Genomic DNA, 15,888 nt, shown 5'->3' with positions numbered 1-15,888 from the left:
TCTATAGGGAGGAGAGGGATACAGAGGTCTATAGGGAGGACAGAGATACAGTGGTGTATAGGCAGGACAGGGATACAGAGGTCTATAGGGAGGAGAGGGATACAGAGATCTATAGGGAGGACAGAGATACAGAGATCTATAGGGAGGAGAGGGATACAGAGATCTATAGGGAGGACAGAGATACAGAGATCTATAGGGAGGACAGAGATACAGAGGTCTATAGGGCGGACAGGGATACAGAGATCTATAGGGAGGACAGAGATACAGAGGTCTATAGGGCGGACAGGGATACAGAGATCTATAGGCAGGACAGAGATACAGGGAATCTATAAGCAGGACAGGGATAGAAAGGAGCTATAGGCAGGACAGGGATCTAGGGGATTTATAGGCTGGCCAATACCTCTCTATTACACTACTCCACATAGTTATATATAGTTATATAATGCTTTCCATATTTACAATATTAGAGTAAGTCTAGAGTTTTCTGATTCTGCACTGTAACAAAGAAGAATCTTTACCTAAGGGGACTGTCCAGGGGGGCCGGAGCTATATGTGAGCCCCATCAGCTCCTGGCCCTGGCCTCCTCTGGAGGTGTGTGCCCCTCTGGTACTTTGCTGACCCCTCTAAGCCCTTCTGTCCAGCATATATATTAGCTGGAGACCTCCTGGGTATGACTTACATGTACGCACCACCGTCCTCCCCACAGCAGTATAGGCACTGTGCATTCGCTCAGGTTCCTCAGATCCATCTCTTCTCCTGGAATGAGTCGTCAAGGAGGTGACAAGGTTTCATTAGTGGTGATGATGACGGCGACAGTGGGGACGATCCTGGACACAGAACTTCAAACCACATAAAACAGGATTATCCGTCTTTTGTGAAATGAGGTTTATAACGCAGTGATAATAGACGATAATAGATGCTCAGAGTGCACAGGGCGTGTGACGGAGACTCAGGGTGAGACTGGCTGCATCCCTTGTTCTGGAATGACACAGACACAAAACAATTCCAGGCTTGCCCTTTAAAACTTTTGTCTGTGTGTCTTATAAGACATAAAGCTCTTCCAATGATGTATTCTAGGCCCTACTAGCCTCAAACCTCCGTATAGCTGGAAGATGTAATGAGGAGGGCCCAGTCTTTTAGAATGAAAAGTTCTCAACCAGAGGAGTCTGTAGGATGACAGATGAATTGTCTGGGATAGTAAGAACTCTACCTAATAGTGTAAATGGTGGTATAGGTGTATTGCGAGTGCACTAGTTGGTTGGCACCAAATAACCAGTAATTGTGTGTATTAATAGTAGGCTCTCTACCAATGCTCCATACAATAACTGAAAACAATAATGATATTTAGTATTGGATAAACTAATAATGTTTACTAAAATAAATAAATATTTATAGTTATTGTGATAAAATATAAATACAATACAAAAAAAAACGAGAATAATGAAAAAGAAAATAAAAATATGGTTAAAAACAAGCGTGTCTTAAAAACATGGGTATCATAGGAAATACCCGAATGTCGTTTTTAAGATATTCATGCAAAGTACATAGTTTTATCCTTTGGCGGCGTTGCAGGGCCCTTGCAAGTCGCCGATAGTAGGGCCTACCGTGCTTATAATGATTTAGATGATTTAGATGTTGGTCCTCTATATATATATATATATATATATATATATATATATATATATATATATATTGTGGTACGTATTATAATGGTTGAAGATGTTTATCTCCGTTACCACTAGAATTTGTATAAATAAATAGGATATAAAGCTGGTGGACGTCCACCTCTCACCAGTCCCATAGCTATTTGTTCACAGTATCTACGGCCGTAGAAGGTGAGGAGCATATGGATGGAGTTGCAGCTTCCCCTGTTAGTAGATGTCTCAGCGGGAGCTCTCTTTGAGATATGCAGCACGGTTCTTGTGTCGGGAGCTGCTGGGTCCGAGGAGATGTCATTAATTCTACCAGTCTCTCCCGGTGTAGCCAGGTATTCCCCCTTCGCTGGGCGTTCCTCCCGTAGTTAGAGCAGAGAGGGGAGTATTCGTGGAACATCCGATGTGCAAATTCGGGTATGAGACGAGGACTATTGAAACATAAATGTAGCATAGTAAGTCTCTGTATTGTTTTGCCAATTAACGCAACTCCTAGAAGCGTTTCAGAATAATACTCTATTCTTTCCTCAGTAATGAGTTGTTGTTTTTTTTTTTGTTTTCTTTATTTGCAACTCATTACTGAGGAAAGAATAGAGTATTATTCTGAAACGCTTCTAGGAGTTGCGTTAATTGGCAAAACAATACAGAGACTTACTATGCTACATTTATGTTTCAATAGTCCTCGTCTCATACCAGAATTTGCACATCGGATGTTCCACGAATACTCCCCTCTCTGCTCTAACTACGGGAGGAACGTCCAGCGAAGGGGGAATACCTGGCTACACCGGGAGAGACTGGTAGAATTAATGACATCTTCTCGGATCCAGCACCTCCTCCGATCCAGCAGCTTTTTCATTATTCTTGTTTTTTTTGTACTGTATTTATACGTTATCACAATAACTATAAATACCTCTATATTTTAGTAAACGTTATTAGTTTATCCAATACTAAATATTATTGTTTTCAGTTATTGTATGGAGCATTGCTAGGATGACAGATGAGTTTGGAGAGGGATAGAGAAGTCTGGAGAGGATATAGGGGTCTGAAGGGTACAACAGGGCTTGGAAAAGGACAGAAGAGTCTCAAGGAATGGACACAGGATTTAGGGGGGACAGTGGAATTTAAATTGAACAAAGGGGTCTAAAGAAAGGAATAAATGGATATGGATTGAAAACAAGTCTGGAGAGAACATGGCGATGGGGTCTGAGAAGTTTGAATGGGACACAAGGTTCTAAAGAGGACAGAAGAGAATAGAAGGTACAGAGGTCTGGAGAGAGAAGTCATAAAGGAACAAAATAGTTTAGAATGTATGGAAGCATCTGAAGGGGGGAAATGTATCTTAGAGGGAACAGAAGGATCTGGAGGGAACAGTGGGACTTGTTGAGGAAAACAGAATGGTCTGGAAAGCACAGAGGAGACTGGAGATGGAAACAATGGGATTTGGAGAAGTACAGAGTAGTCCAAGGAGGACACAAGGGATGATTGGGGGGGGGGGGGGATAACAGAGAAGTCTGAAAACAAGTTCGGAGAAGGGTATGGAGTAGTGTAGATGCAAAGTAGTGGATTGTCCAGAGTACAGAGGAGTCTGGAGAGAGCAGTGCAGGGGACAGGAGGATTTGGACGAAACAGTGGGTTCTGAAGAAGGGTATAGAGTTGTCTGGATGGAGAAGAACAGAAGGTGTTGAAAAGTCTTGAAGACATAGAGGAGTTTGGAGGTAGGACAAAGCTTTGGAGGAGAAACAGGATCTGAAGCGGACAAGGAAGTTTTGGTAGGAACATAAGAGTCTGAAGTGGCAGAGGGTCTATAGAAGAGGACAGAGGTTTTTGGATGGAGAAGAGTCGGAAGGAAAGGAGGAAAGGAGTCTGGAAGGATGAGTGATGTCTTGACAGGACAGAAAAGTCTTAAGTTAACAGAGATGTCCAAAAGAGGCAGAAACCTCTGGATGAGAAGGATCTAGAGAGGGGAACAGTGGTCTGGCAATAACAAAGGTGTCTGGGGAAAAACTTGGGGAAGGCTGAGAAGTCTGAAATGGGATAGAGGAGTCTAGTGGAGGACAAAGAGGTCTACAGAATGCAATGGTGTCTGGAGAAGGTCAAAGGTATCAGGAGAAGAACAGAGGTGTCCAAAGGAGATAGAGGGTTCTGAAGAGGGACAGATGAAACTGGAAGAGGAAAGATATGTCGTTAGAGGGGCAGAGGAGTCTTTAGGGGGAAAGAATAGAGGGTTCCTAATGACATCTTCATGTCAGTATCATACAGTATATAAATGGTTTACACATTCAGAATGTACAGTAGAGAAAAATATAGTGTTTTGGAAAAAATATCTGGGGATAACTCTGGAGTCAATAGTAATCCACTGGATTATTTTTGAGAATAATGACAGAATGGTCTAAAGTTTTCAATGCAGGTGCTCTTGTGCACAATTTATTAGGAACATTGGCAATCACAGACAAAATATCCAACGTTTCGTTGGTGACACCTTTATCTAGGAGTCTGTGTGGCGGCTGGTAACTGGAGCTATGGATATGGGTATATTGGCAAGGCTGCACCTGCCTGGAAGTGCAGGTCTGGTGATGATGTTGTCGTCCCAGGGGACCCTGGAGGGATGAGGCACCGGAAGGCAAGGCCAGGTAGCGGTGTGCGGTCCGGCAAGGCTAGATCGCACTGTGATGACGCCTGACCCACAGCTAAACTCACCACCACTATTTGCACTTTATGGGGGAGATTTACCAAAGGGTGTAAAATTTAGACTGGTGCAAACTGCCCACAGCAGCCAATCACAGCTCAGCTTCCAGCTCTGGTGAAAGGAAAGAGGAGCTATGATTGGTTGCTGTGGGCAGTTTGCACTAGTCTAAATTTTACACCCTTTGATAAATCTCCCCCTATTTATTTTGCCACATATAACTAGATTAAATCAATAATAAAGTTTGTATGGCCAGTCCCCAAAGCCCCCCCATCCCGATGTATCTGTTTAAATATGAACAGCTTCCCTGATACCACGTTGGTGGGGGTTATGGGCACCATGGGGGTCAAACCGGCCATATTGCCCCACTCTGTTATAGTAATAGAATTGTCACTTGTTTGCTAAATTGAGGAGGAACCATAGGAACCACTGCTATTTTTAAAGCAGAATTAGTAAATTTTACAACGCCCCCTCCTTGTTTTAATGGACAGAAACGGCTGAGACATTTTAATTATTTCAAATATTTTGCCTGAGGTGCGGATGAGTAAAGTCTCAGTTTCCTGGGTGTTCGCAACATTGCTATAAATCTTTTAAAGCTGAACAAGTCATCTAGCTGTATGACAGGAGTCAGAAAAGGTAAACTGGTCGCTGAGAAGACAGGAGAATAATCTGTGTCAGGGCCCAAAGATAAAAAGTCAAAAAGTTTTATATTTTACATTTTTCTGGAGAATAGAGGATCAACCATCTTGAATTTCAATAGCTGATCCTTTTGTTTTCGGTTACTTAGGCTTTTTCTGCCCCCCCCCCCCCCCCCCCCCCCATTCACAAAACATGAAAACTTGGTTAAATGTATGTGTATATGGAAGGATTAAGAGAAGAATGGGGTTCCTCAGCCTCATTTGTTCCTTTTTGTACTTGGTTTAATGGTCTCCATATATAAATGGGCACAGTCCGGGATGTCCTTGCTATAAGATTCACCAGTGAAGGCGAATATGGTTGTACATGTCTGTGGCAGACCAGACAAGGTTAGGTAAGGTTATTTTCCTGGTTGATCGGTTTTATCCCATCATATGGAGTTAAGGAACCTACAGAAAATAATAATAAAGTGGTAGATAAAATGGACGGGAAGTCACTCCATCACATAATGAGACCAAATTACTCCAGGAAACCTGTAATGCACCATTCTTTTTACGCCTCATATCTGTCACATCAGCAGGGCATGTGACATCCGATCGTGATAATGGATGACATCAAGTGCTACTACCTCACTTTCAGCCATTGTTGACGTTGTAGAACTCTTCCACAAGGATTCGCTCCTGACGCTTTACTCCCTGCACCATGGAGTGGTTGATGTCAGCGATATCCATTGCATGCTGCTTGAGTCAACTCAGGTAATATTGATGGGCTGGAATATGACAAACACCATGGGCTTTGCCTTATGGAGATCACAGTGGTTGTCAGAGTGTTTGTGAGGCCTCCATACGCATAAATGGTTAGATGGTGTGGCAGGTTTAACATTCAGCTATTGTAAATCGCCCACTTTATTCCATTCATAGACAGCACAAGGACACTTTGCTAATTCAAAAGGGTCAATAATGGTGGAGAAGAGATGACTAGACAAATATACTATCAACTACTATTAGAAGAATGGAGCTCAACTATCTGAGGCAGAAGGCTTTCCTAGGCTAAGGAAATTGAACTGGTCTATCACAGGCAGAAGAAATGGATCTCACCTATCTGTGGCAAAAGACTTTCCTGGGCTAAGGGGAATGGAGCTCATCTTAGGCACAAAACTCTCCTAGGGTTAGGGAAATGGAGCCTGCCTATCCATGGCAGAAAACTCCTGGGCTAAGGGAATTGTAACGCATCTGAGACTAAAGACTCTCCTAAAGGGAAGAGGACCTACCTTTCCGAGACAGAGGCTTTCTACCTTGTCTCCATTCACAAAACATGAAAACTTGGTCAAGTCAAATGTGTATATGGAAGGATCAAGAGAAGAAAGGGGTCTCTCATTTGTTCCTTTTTGTACTTGATTTAATGGCCTCCATATAGAGATAGGCCACTGTTCGGGATGTCATTGCTATTGGATTCACCAGTAAAGACCAGACAAGGTTCATTTTCTGGTTTATTGGTTCTCTGACTCAAAACGATCACCTAATCACTACCATTATATGGAGCTGACTAAGGAACCTACAGAAAATAACAATAATAAAGAGTTAGATGAAATGTAAGTCACTCCGTCAAATAATGAGACTAAATTACTCCAGTTTTTTTATTGTTTCACAAAGGAAACCTGTAATGCTGCATTCTTGTTACGCCTTATATCTGTCACATCAACAGTGCATGTGACATCCAGTCGTGATAATGTATGACATCACATCCTACTTCCTCACGTTCAGCTATTGTTGACATTGTAGAACTCTTCCACAAGGGTTTGCTCCTCACGCTTTACACCCTGCACCATGAGTGGTTGATGTCAGCAATATCCATTGCATGCTGCTTGAGTCAACTCATGTAATATTGATGGGCTACAATATGACAATTACTATGGGCTTTGCCTTATGGAGATCACAGTAGTTGTCAGAGTATTTGTGATTTTTGACAATATAATGTTGATTGTCTTTGAAGCCTGTTCATACTTTCCTCTGTCATCTGTTATCATTGGGAATGGAACTCGCCTATCTGAAGCAGAAGACTCTCCTAGACAAAGGGGAGTGGAACTTACCTATCGGAGGCAGAAGACTCTCTTAGGCCAAGAGAAATTGAACCTATCTGATGCAGTAGACTCTACTACAGTGCTGGCCAAAAGTATGGGCAGCCCTGCAATTCTGTCAGATAATATTCATTTTCTTACAGAAAATTATTGCAATCACAAATGCTTTGGTATTAATCTCTTCATTTAATTTGTCTTCAATGGAAAAACACAAAAAGATTTGTCAAAAAGCCAAATTGGATATAATTCCACACCAAACATAACAAAGGGGGTGGACAAAAGTATTGGCACCCTGAGAAAAATCATGTGATGCTTCTCTAATTTGTGTAATTAACAGCACCTGTTGCTTACCTGGGCCACATAACAGGTGGTGGCAATACTAAGGGCCCTATTACACTGACAGATTTCTTTGAGACAAATCCAGGAACAGACTATAAACAGAGAATAGGTCATAAAGGAAAGACTGAGATTTCTCCACTTTTCAAATCCATTCCTGGCTTTGGCTTAAAAAAAAATCTGTCAAATCTGTTGGTGTAATAGGGCCCTTAATCACACTTGCAGCCAGTTGAAATGGATTTAAAGTGGATTCAACCTTTGTCCTGTGTCCTTGTGTGTAGGACATTGAGCATGGAGAAAAGAAAGAAGACAAAAGAACTGGCTGAGGAATGAGAAGCAAAATTGTGAGGAAGCATGAGCAATCTCAAGGCTGCAAGTCCATCTCCAAAGAGCTGAATGTTCCTGTGTCTACCGTGCACAGTGTCATTAAGAAGTTAAAAGCCCATGGCACTGTGGCTAACCTCCCTAGATGTGGGCACTGTGGCTAACCTCCCTAGATGTGGGCACTGTGGCTAACCTTCCTAGATGTGGGCACTGTGGCTAACCTCCCGAGATGTGGGCACTGTGGCTAACCTTCCTAGATGTGGGCACTGTGGCTAACCTCCCTAGATGTGGGCACTGTGGCTAACCTTCCTAGATGTGGGCACTGTGGCTAACCTCCCTAGATGTGGGCACTGTGGCTAACCTCCCTAGATGTGGGCACTGTGGCTAACCTTCCTAGATGTGGGCACTGTGGCTAACCTCCCTAGATGTGGGCACTGTGGCTAACCTCCCGAGATGTGGGCACTGTGGCTAACCTCCCGAGATGTGGGCACTGTGGCTAACCTCCCGAGATGTGGGCACTGTGGCTAACCTCCCGAGATGTGGGCACTGTGGCTAACCTTCCTAGATGTGGGCACTGTGGATAACCTTCCTAGATGTGGGCACTGTGGCTAACCTCCCTAGATGTGGGCACTGTGGATAACCTTCCTAGATGTGGGCACTGTGGCTAACCTCCCTAGATGTGGGCACTGTGGCTAACCTCCCTAGATGTGGGCACTGTGGCTAACCTCCCTAGATGTGGGCACTGTGGCTAACCTCCCTAGATGTGGGCACTGAGGCTAACCTCCCTAGATGTGGGCACTGTGGCTAACCTTCCTAGATGTGGGCACTGTGGCTAACCTCCCTAGATGTGGGCACTGTGGCTAACCTTCCTAGATGTGGGCACTGAGGCTAACCTCCCGAGATGTGGGCACTGAGGCTAACCTCTCTAGATGTGGGCACTGTGGCTAACCTCCCTAGATGTGGGCACTGAGGCTAACCTCCCTAGATGTGGGCACTGTGGCTAACCTTCCTAGATGTGGGCACTGTGGCTAACCTCCCTAGATGTGGGCACTGTGGCTAACCTCCCTAGATGTGGGCACTGTGGCTAACCTTCCTAGATGTGGGCACTGAGGCTAACCTCCCGAGATGTGGGCACTGAGGCTAACCTCCCGAGATATGGGCACTGTGGCTAACCTCCCGAGATGTGGACTGTAAAGAAAAATTGACAAGAGATTTCAACGAAAGATTGTGCGGATGGCGGCTAAAGAATCTCGACTGACATCCAAAGTTCTAGCTGTCCTGCAGTTCGAGGGTACAACAGTGTCACCCCGTACTATCCGTCGCCGTCTGAATGAAAAGGGATTTTATGGTAGGATACCCAGGAAAACCCCACTTCTGACCCAGAGACATAAAAAAGCCAGGCTGGAGTTTGCCAAAACTTACCTGAGAAAGCCAAAAATTTTTTAGAAGAATGTTCTCTGGTCAGATAAGACAAAAGTAGAGCTTTTTGGAAAAATGCATCAACATAGAGGTTTTTTAAAAATTTTTTTTAAAGAGCAGTGTTAAAGGCCTCTTTTTAAGCTGCTGTGTGTGAAAATAGCCATGTAATGGAACGTCAAGGCCCTATTCCAATTAACGATTATAGTCCGTATTCGGCCGATATCGGCCGCTACGGACGATAATCGTCCCGTGGAATAGAGTGCACTGATCAGCCGACATCGTTCATGTCGGCTGATCGTTGCAGTCGCTTGTTTTTCAACATGTTGAAAAACAAGCGACTGATACAGCAACGATCTGCTGCCGTCGCTCCGTTGAATAGGAGCATCGGCAGCAGATGCTGCTGTATCCTATGGGCTGCCCGGACGATCAGTGATCACCCGGGCAGCCCCCCCCGCAGGTCCCCGCCGCCCCTCCCGCACTCACCCGCTCGCTGCAGCCGCGTTGAATAGCGGCGGCAGCGAGCGGGGAACGAGGAGCAAACGAGCGCTGAGAGCGCTCATTTGCTCTTCTAGACGGCCCGTGAAATAGGGCCATTAGTATTAAAGAGTTACAACTTTTAAAGAAAAGAAAAAAAATTGGCATGTCAAAAAAAAGAAAGTCTCTGGACCCTTTGGCATCCATGGTCACGTGCGTTGGCCCATGGTCTGCATTATACAAATGTTCATCTCCTTCTTCACCCTACTCTGTCCGAGGAACAGTAGAAATCTGAACACCCAGACACCTCCACCCCACCCTCCAATTAAAAGTTTTTTTTAAGTGACACTTGAAATAACCAGGACTTGTTACCTTGATCCACCACTATCCCAACATGTCTCCCCATACATAAACTAATCTTACTTCTGAAACAAGGCATGACTTATCTAAATTACCCCAATGCAACTACAAAGCACTTCTGAAGACCCTTAATACAGAAGAAGGTAGAGGCAGACAGACAATACACTAACATAGCCATGCAGCGTCTACCAGCCTTCCAAATTTTTTTTTTTAATTTTAAGTCTTTTATTTTTCAGATGATTAAAAAATACGACGCACATTGGAACATTCATGAAGGGAAGGCTATATGACAGTATATAGGAACAATGTCAATATTACAAAAGATTAAAAAACTTCTTATCATAACATTGTCACATCCCTTGACTCACCCACTACCTCCTTCACACACACCCCCCCTCCCATTTCCCCAAGAGCGAGAGAGGAAAAAGAAAAAAAAAAATCATTAACAATAATAATATTATAATGAATAATTAGCTGTTGCTAGACCAAACTTATTCAGATAATCCCCAACATCTAGGGTATATCTCCGGAGTCAGACAGCGCTGTCATTAAAGCCCCGCAGTTTCCGTTTCACACCATTTTCGCCATATAGTTGCGAACCTTTTCCCCCTGTTTTTGATTGTTTCCACAATACATCTTTTCCAAGATTCGAATCCTTGCTATGGAGTTCAGCCAGCTCTCTTTGGTGGGTGGCACTCTCCTCAGCCAACCCTTCAAAATTAGTAGTCTAGCCAAAAACAGTAATTTAGCAATAATCTGCTTCCCTCCTTCCAGTTGAAGTGTACAACCAAGAATGATATAAAAGGCGTTATATTACCGTTCCCAGTCTATTCGTTATATAACTTGTAATTTCTTGCCAATAAGACTGGATATGGGAATAGGTCCAGAACATATGCGTATAGTTCGCTCGTACCAACCCGCAGAGTGGGCATCCAACTTCTGTATTTCGACCCATTCTACTGATAATCTCTTGGGAGTAATGTAGTCTATGAATTATTTTCAGCTGAACTAGTTGGTGGCATTTGTTTGATCCCAGCTCCCAACTGGACAGAACACTGTCCCACTTTTCCTGTGATATAATTCCAATCTCTTTTTCCCATAACAATCTCTTTTTTCCCCTTGGCAACTCATAAGCGTTCCCTTAAAGGAATTATAAATGTCCCTTAATTCGCCCCGTCTTTTACCTTTAACCTTACTTAAATTGTCAAATAGTTTATGAGAGTGGACCATTAATCTCCCCTTATCTGCAGTGCATTGTGTCGCATGTGACATTTGTGCATAGTAAAACTTTTATGATTCACTTCACAAAAATTCCCTCTATAACTCTAAATAGGGTCTCAATTTACCTTGCGTGAAGATCGGACTAAGTTTATTTATACCTCTTCTTATCCAAACTGTGTTATTTTAAATTTTTTTTAAATTCAGGTAGTTCGTGATTGTACCATATAGGTGTAATAGTAGTGCTACCCTTTTACATCAAGAATTCGCTTAGTGTAATCCCAAACTCTTTCCCATAATCTCTCTTTGGCAATATCTGAGTGTTTCCCGCAACATTCTACATGCATCAACATATTCTAAAACAGATATGTCAAACTCTGGCCCACGGTGCCATTATTTTTGGCCCGCCTAGGGAATCAGTTGATTCCCTAGAGCTGGCCCGCCGATAGGACACTGTAACAGATTATAATATGGGCGGTCTTCTAGGGGAACCTGTACCCCTAGATGGCTCCCGAACTCGCTCTACCCCTGGATGATCCGGCCCCTGTACTTATGCCATCCTGCCGGTCCCGCTCCTGATGTCGATCCCGCCGCGGAGAAACTGCCGTCCGTGCAGATGAGCGGCCGGTCGTATCTCCTCAGCAGAATCTGCATCAGGAGCGGGACTGCCAGGATGGCGTAAGTACAGGGGCCGGATCCAGGGGTAGCGCAAGTTCGGGAGCCGTCAAGGGGTGACAGGTTCAGGCCGCAGGAAGATCCGGCTTCTCCTCCTCCTCTCCTCCTGGCACGTGAGGCAAAGCTCCGTGCAGGAGATAAAGTGCGAGCAGCTGCACCGGAGACATGGCCAGAGACATAGCAGCAAGAAGACCAACAGTGCCCAGTGCCCCTGTCCCTAGGAGATCAGCGGCATTCAGGGCACAGGCTGACTATAGCATGGGGCACTATTATATATATACACATTTGGGGGGGCTGAGTTCTATATGGGGCACCATTGTGGGGATTTATCATACACTGCACGCCACTCTGAAAGTTACACATATGCTGCTTGTGCTTTCAATGAATATCGAGGTTGTCCCGCGAGTTTGTCCAAATTTTTAATTTCGGCCCACTGTCTACTTGAGTTCTAAAAGATCTAGTGACTTACTTCCATCACATTCCATCCCAAACCTTCCAAGAGGAGAGTTTTTATTCTTACAAATTTGATGGAGGATTATAGAGAGAAAATAAATTTTGTAATCAGGTAGCGCAAACCCGCCCTTATCAACATAGATTTTACAGGAAAAAAAGAGGCCTTCAAAGAAAAGAACACGATCCCTACAGTCAGACATGGCGGAGGATCCCTGATGGTTTGGGGTGGCTTTGCTGCCTCTGGCACTGGACTGATGACTGTGTGCATGGCATTATGAAGTCTGAAGACTACCAACAAATTTTGCAGCATAATGTAGGCCCCAGTGTGAGAAAGCTGGGTCTCCCTCAGAGGTCATGGCTCTTCCAGCAGGACAATGACCCAAAACACACTTCAAAAAACACTAGAAAATGGTTTGAGAGAAAGCACTGGAGACTTCTAAAGTTCTAAAGTGGCTAGCAACGAGTCCAGACCTGAATCCCATAGAACACCTGTGGAGAGATCTCACAATGGCCGTTTGGAGAAGGCGCCCTTCAAATCTCAGGGACCACAAGCAATTTGCCTAAGAAGAATGGTCTAAAATTCCAACAGAGCATTGTAAGAAACTCATTGCTACCAAGTATTATGCCCCTATTACACGAGTCGTTTGGAGGAGCAAACGAGCGCTATTAGCGCTCGTTTGCTCCTCGTTCCCCGCTCGCTGCCGCCGCTATTCAACGCGGCGTCAGCGAGCTGGTGAGTACGGGAGGGGCGGCGGGGAGCTGCTGGGGGGGCTGCCCGGGTGATCGCTGATCGTCCGGACAGCCCATAGGATATAGCAGCGTCTGCTGCCGCTGCTCCTATTCAACGGAGCGACGGCAGCAGATACTTAAGATAATCAATACTTTTGTCTGGCCCATTTTTGGAGTTTTGTGTAAAATGATCAATGATTCCCTTTTTTTTTTCTCTTTTGTGTTTTTTTCATTGCAAGCAAAATAAATGATATTATTACCAAAGCATTTGAGATTGCAATCATTTTCTGGAAGAAATTGAGTATTATCTGGCAGGATTGCAGAGGTGCCAATACTTTTGTCTAGCACTGTATATATAGGACAGTGGAGCTCACCTACCTTAGACTGAAGACTTTCCTTGGCTAAGAGAAATACAGCTCATCTATTGGTGGCAGAAGACTCTCTTAGGCTAAAGGGAATGGAGCTCACCTATCTGTGGCAGAAGACTTTCCTAGGCTAAGGGGAATGGAACTCATCCATTTAAGACAGAGGACTATCCTAGGTTAAGGGCCTTACTTGTCCTGCAGCCTTTCACCTGTGTTCCCCGCTCACCGTTGATGTTTCTGGCCTCATCTCTTCAGTGACAGGCTACTCAGCCAGTTGGTAGCCGAGATGGGAAAATGCCGCAAGCAGTTATTGGCTGAGTGCGCTGTGACTGAAGAGACTGGGCCAGAAGCATCAGCGGGGAATACAGGCGAAACAACGGGGGAGAATAGGTAAGTATAAACTTTATTATTTTTCATGTAAAAAGCAAAGGCTGAACAGACATTACTAATAACATATATATATATATATAGCCCTTGCTGCACGGTAATTGAGCCATGTGCAGGAGTTGGTGAGTGTCGATCTAGCAGAATAGGTAAGTATAAACTTTGTCGTCAGACGTTTACTACTAACATAGCGATGCACGGCCAATGATTTTTAAGCAAGTTTAACTGTGAATGGTCAGTCAATGATCGACTCTCCGGCTGATCGCTATCTCAAAGAGCGATAAGATAATCTGCCGAATCAGCCTGATTCAGCAGTTTATCACTTTGTGTTATAGAGCCCTAAAATGAATAAAGCTCACCTATCTGAAGAAGACGACTCCCCTAGGCTAAGGGGAATGGAGCTCACCTGAGACAGAAGACTCTCCTAGGCTTATGGATTGGAACTCAACTATCTGAAAAAGAGGACTGTCCTAGATTAAGGGCAATGGAGGCAGAAGACTTTGCTAGGCTAATGGAATGGAACGCAACAAGAGTACTCTCTTAAGATAGGCGGAATGAAACCCATTTGAAGAATAGGACTGTTCTAGACTAAGGAGAATGAAACGTACCTATCTGAGGCAGAAGTTATCCTACACTGAGGTTAGTAAATCTCACCGATCTGAGGCAGAAGGCTTTTCTAGGCTGAGGGAATTGGAACTTGGCTATCAGAGGCAGAAGAACTTTCCTAGGATAAGAGACAGAGAGACAGAGACAGAGGAATGTGAATAGAAAAGGATACAATGGCGCTGCTTGTGCAGGTCAATAAAACAACATATAGATGAAAACTGTGCTCATGCACGCTCACCTGGATGGGTCGTACACAGATAGGCACAACTCTAATGTGCGCATGTAGTTATATATAGCAGGGTTGCTGCTGGCCACCTTCCAATCCCCAGATGGGGATTGGAGGGAAGGAACTTCAGCAAGTGAAAGAAAAAAGTGGTGGATTCCTATTGGCACTAAACCCTCATTCGAAAACCAGCCAGGTGTCTCCAACGTCCCAGAGAAATGGCTCACGGCTTCTGAAGCCAAGTCACACTTTATTGGTAGCATATCAATAAAGTGTGACTTGACTTCAGAAGCCGTGGGCCATATCTCTGGGACGTTGGAGACACCTGGCTGGTTTTCGAATGAGGGTTTGGCGCCAATAGGAATCCAACACTTTTTTTCTTTCACTTGCTGAGGTGAAGAGGAATGCAACTCACAAATCAGAGACTGAAGACTCTTCTAGACGAAGAGCAATGCAACTCACCAGTCATAAGTAGAGGGATGGAACTAACCTACCTGAGGCAGAAGACTTTCCTTGGTTATAGTCTGTTTAAATTGTTGCAATATTGCAAGGGGCAGAAACCGTTTGTTTTTTTCTCCCACTCAATGTTTTTTCACATTTTTAAAATGTCTTCTACATGGTAACTAGAGAATGTAATGAGTCATTGTTAATTCTCCTTTAAGATCTCTGACTTAGAGACTTGTTGAGATCAACATTTCAGCGGTGACTCAGTGACTGGCGCATTACCAACATCCAGCTGCCCAGCGAGAAGATGGTTTCTTATGTAGGTTATGAATGCTAATCTGTCCCTTTATTTAGTGACATGCCCATCACTGATCATATCACAAGGCATACTCACATACTCACAAGACGAAAGGACTGCGGTTACACAGCACCAGATTACAATCAGATAACACACATCAAGTACAGAGAGAGTTTCTTCTGTGTGTGACTGCTCTTACCATGAAGAACCTTTTCTCTACTGGCTGTGAAGAATCCCTCTCAGCCGGATTGTATAAACCTAAATGAAATAAATGAATGAATATATTATAGTGATACAAAGAATATAGGTCACCTGGATGGTAGAAATGGCAAAGCTTTATAAGGTTGGTAAGCACACGTCAGCCGTGGGGTGATGCCAGTCATGATGCATTTACTGTACATGGCACATTCTTAGCTTTACCTCTTACGTGTAGTACAATGTTCCGCTGACATCTCAGGTTTTAATAGTTTGTTTTCCAGTCATTTTATAGGGAAGTAGGAGGAACAGGAAAAACTGGAAAATGTAAAGAGTG

At 44.1% G+C, this 15,888-nt stretch overlaps 1 protein-coding gene across 2 annotated transcripts in view; it reads right to left on the bottom strand.

Moving 5' to 3' along the window:
• The window catches only part of LOC138769823 (UDP-GlcNAc:betaGal beta-1,3-N-acetylglucosaminyltransferase 7-like), a 43,267-nt gene extending 28,841 nt beyond the window's left edge, over nucleotides 1-14,426 (bottom strand). The window contains exons 1-2 of one of the 2 annotated variants that reach the window (XM_069948624.1): nucleotides 14,394-14,426; nucleotides 680-978 (exon numbers count right to left, since the gene is read on the bottom strand). In XM_069948624.1, the coding sequence (XP_069804725.1) occupies nucleotides 680-725 (46 nt within the window). In that variant the 5' untranslated portion in view covers nucleotides 726-978; nucleotides 14,394-14,426. The remainder of the gene's footprint in view (nucleotides 1-679; nucleotides 979-14,393) is intronic. The other variant, XM_069948551.1, reaches the window with a different exon arrangement.
• Nucleotides 14,427-15,888: the final 1,462 nt, after the last annotated feature.

This window comes from Dendropsophus ebraccatus, chromosome 1, assembly GCF_027789765.1.
Source record: "Dendropsophus ebraccatus isolate aDenEbr1 chromosome 1, aDenEbr1.pat, whole genome shotgun sequence".
Classification (NCBI taxonomy): Eukaryota; Metazoa; Chordata; class Amphibia; order Anura; family Hylidae; genus Dendropsophus; species Dendropsophus ebraccatus.
The sequence above is the reverse complement of the archived record's forward strand: the minus strand, read 5'-3'. Positions and strand labels throughout refer to the sequence as shown.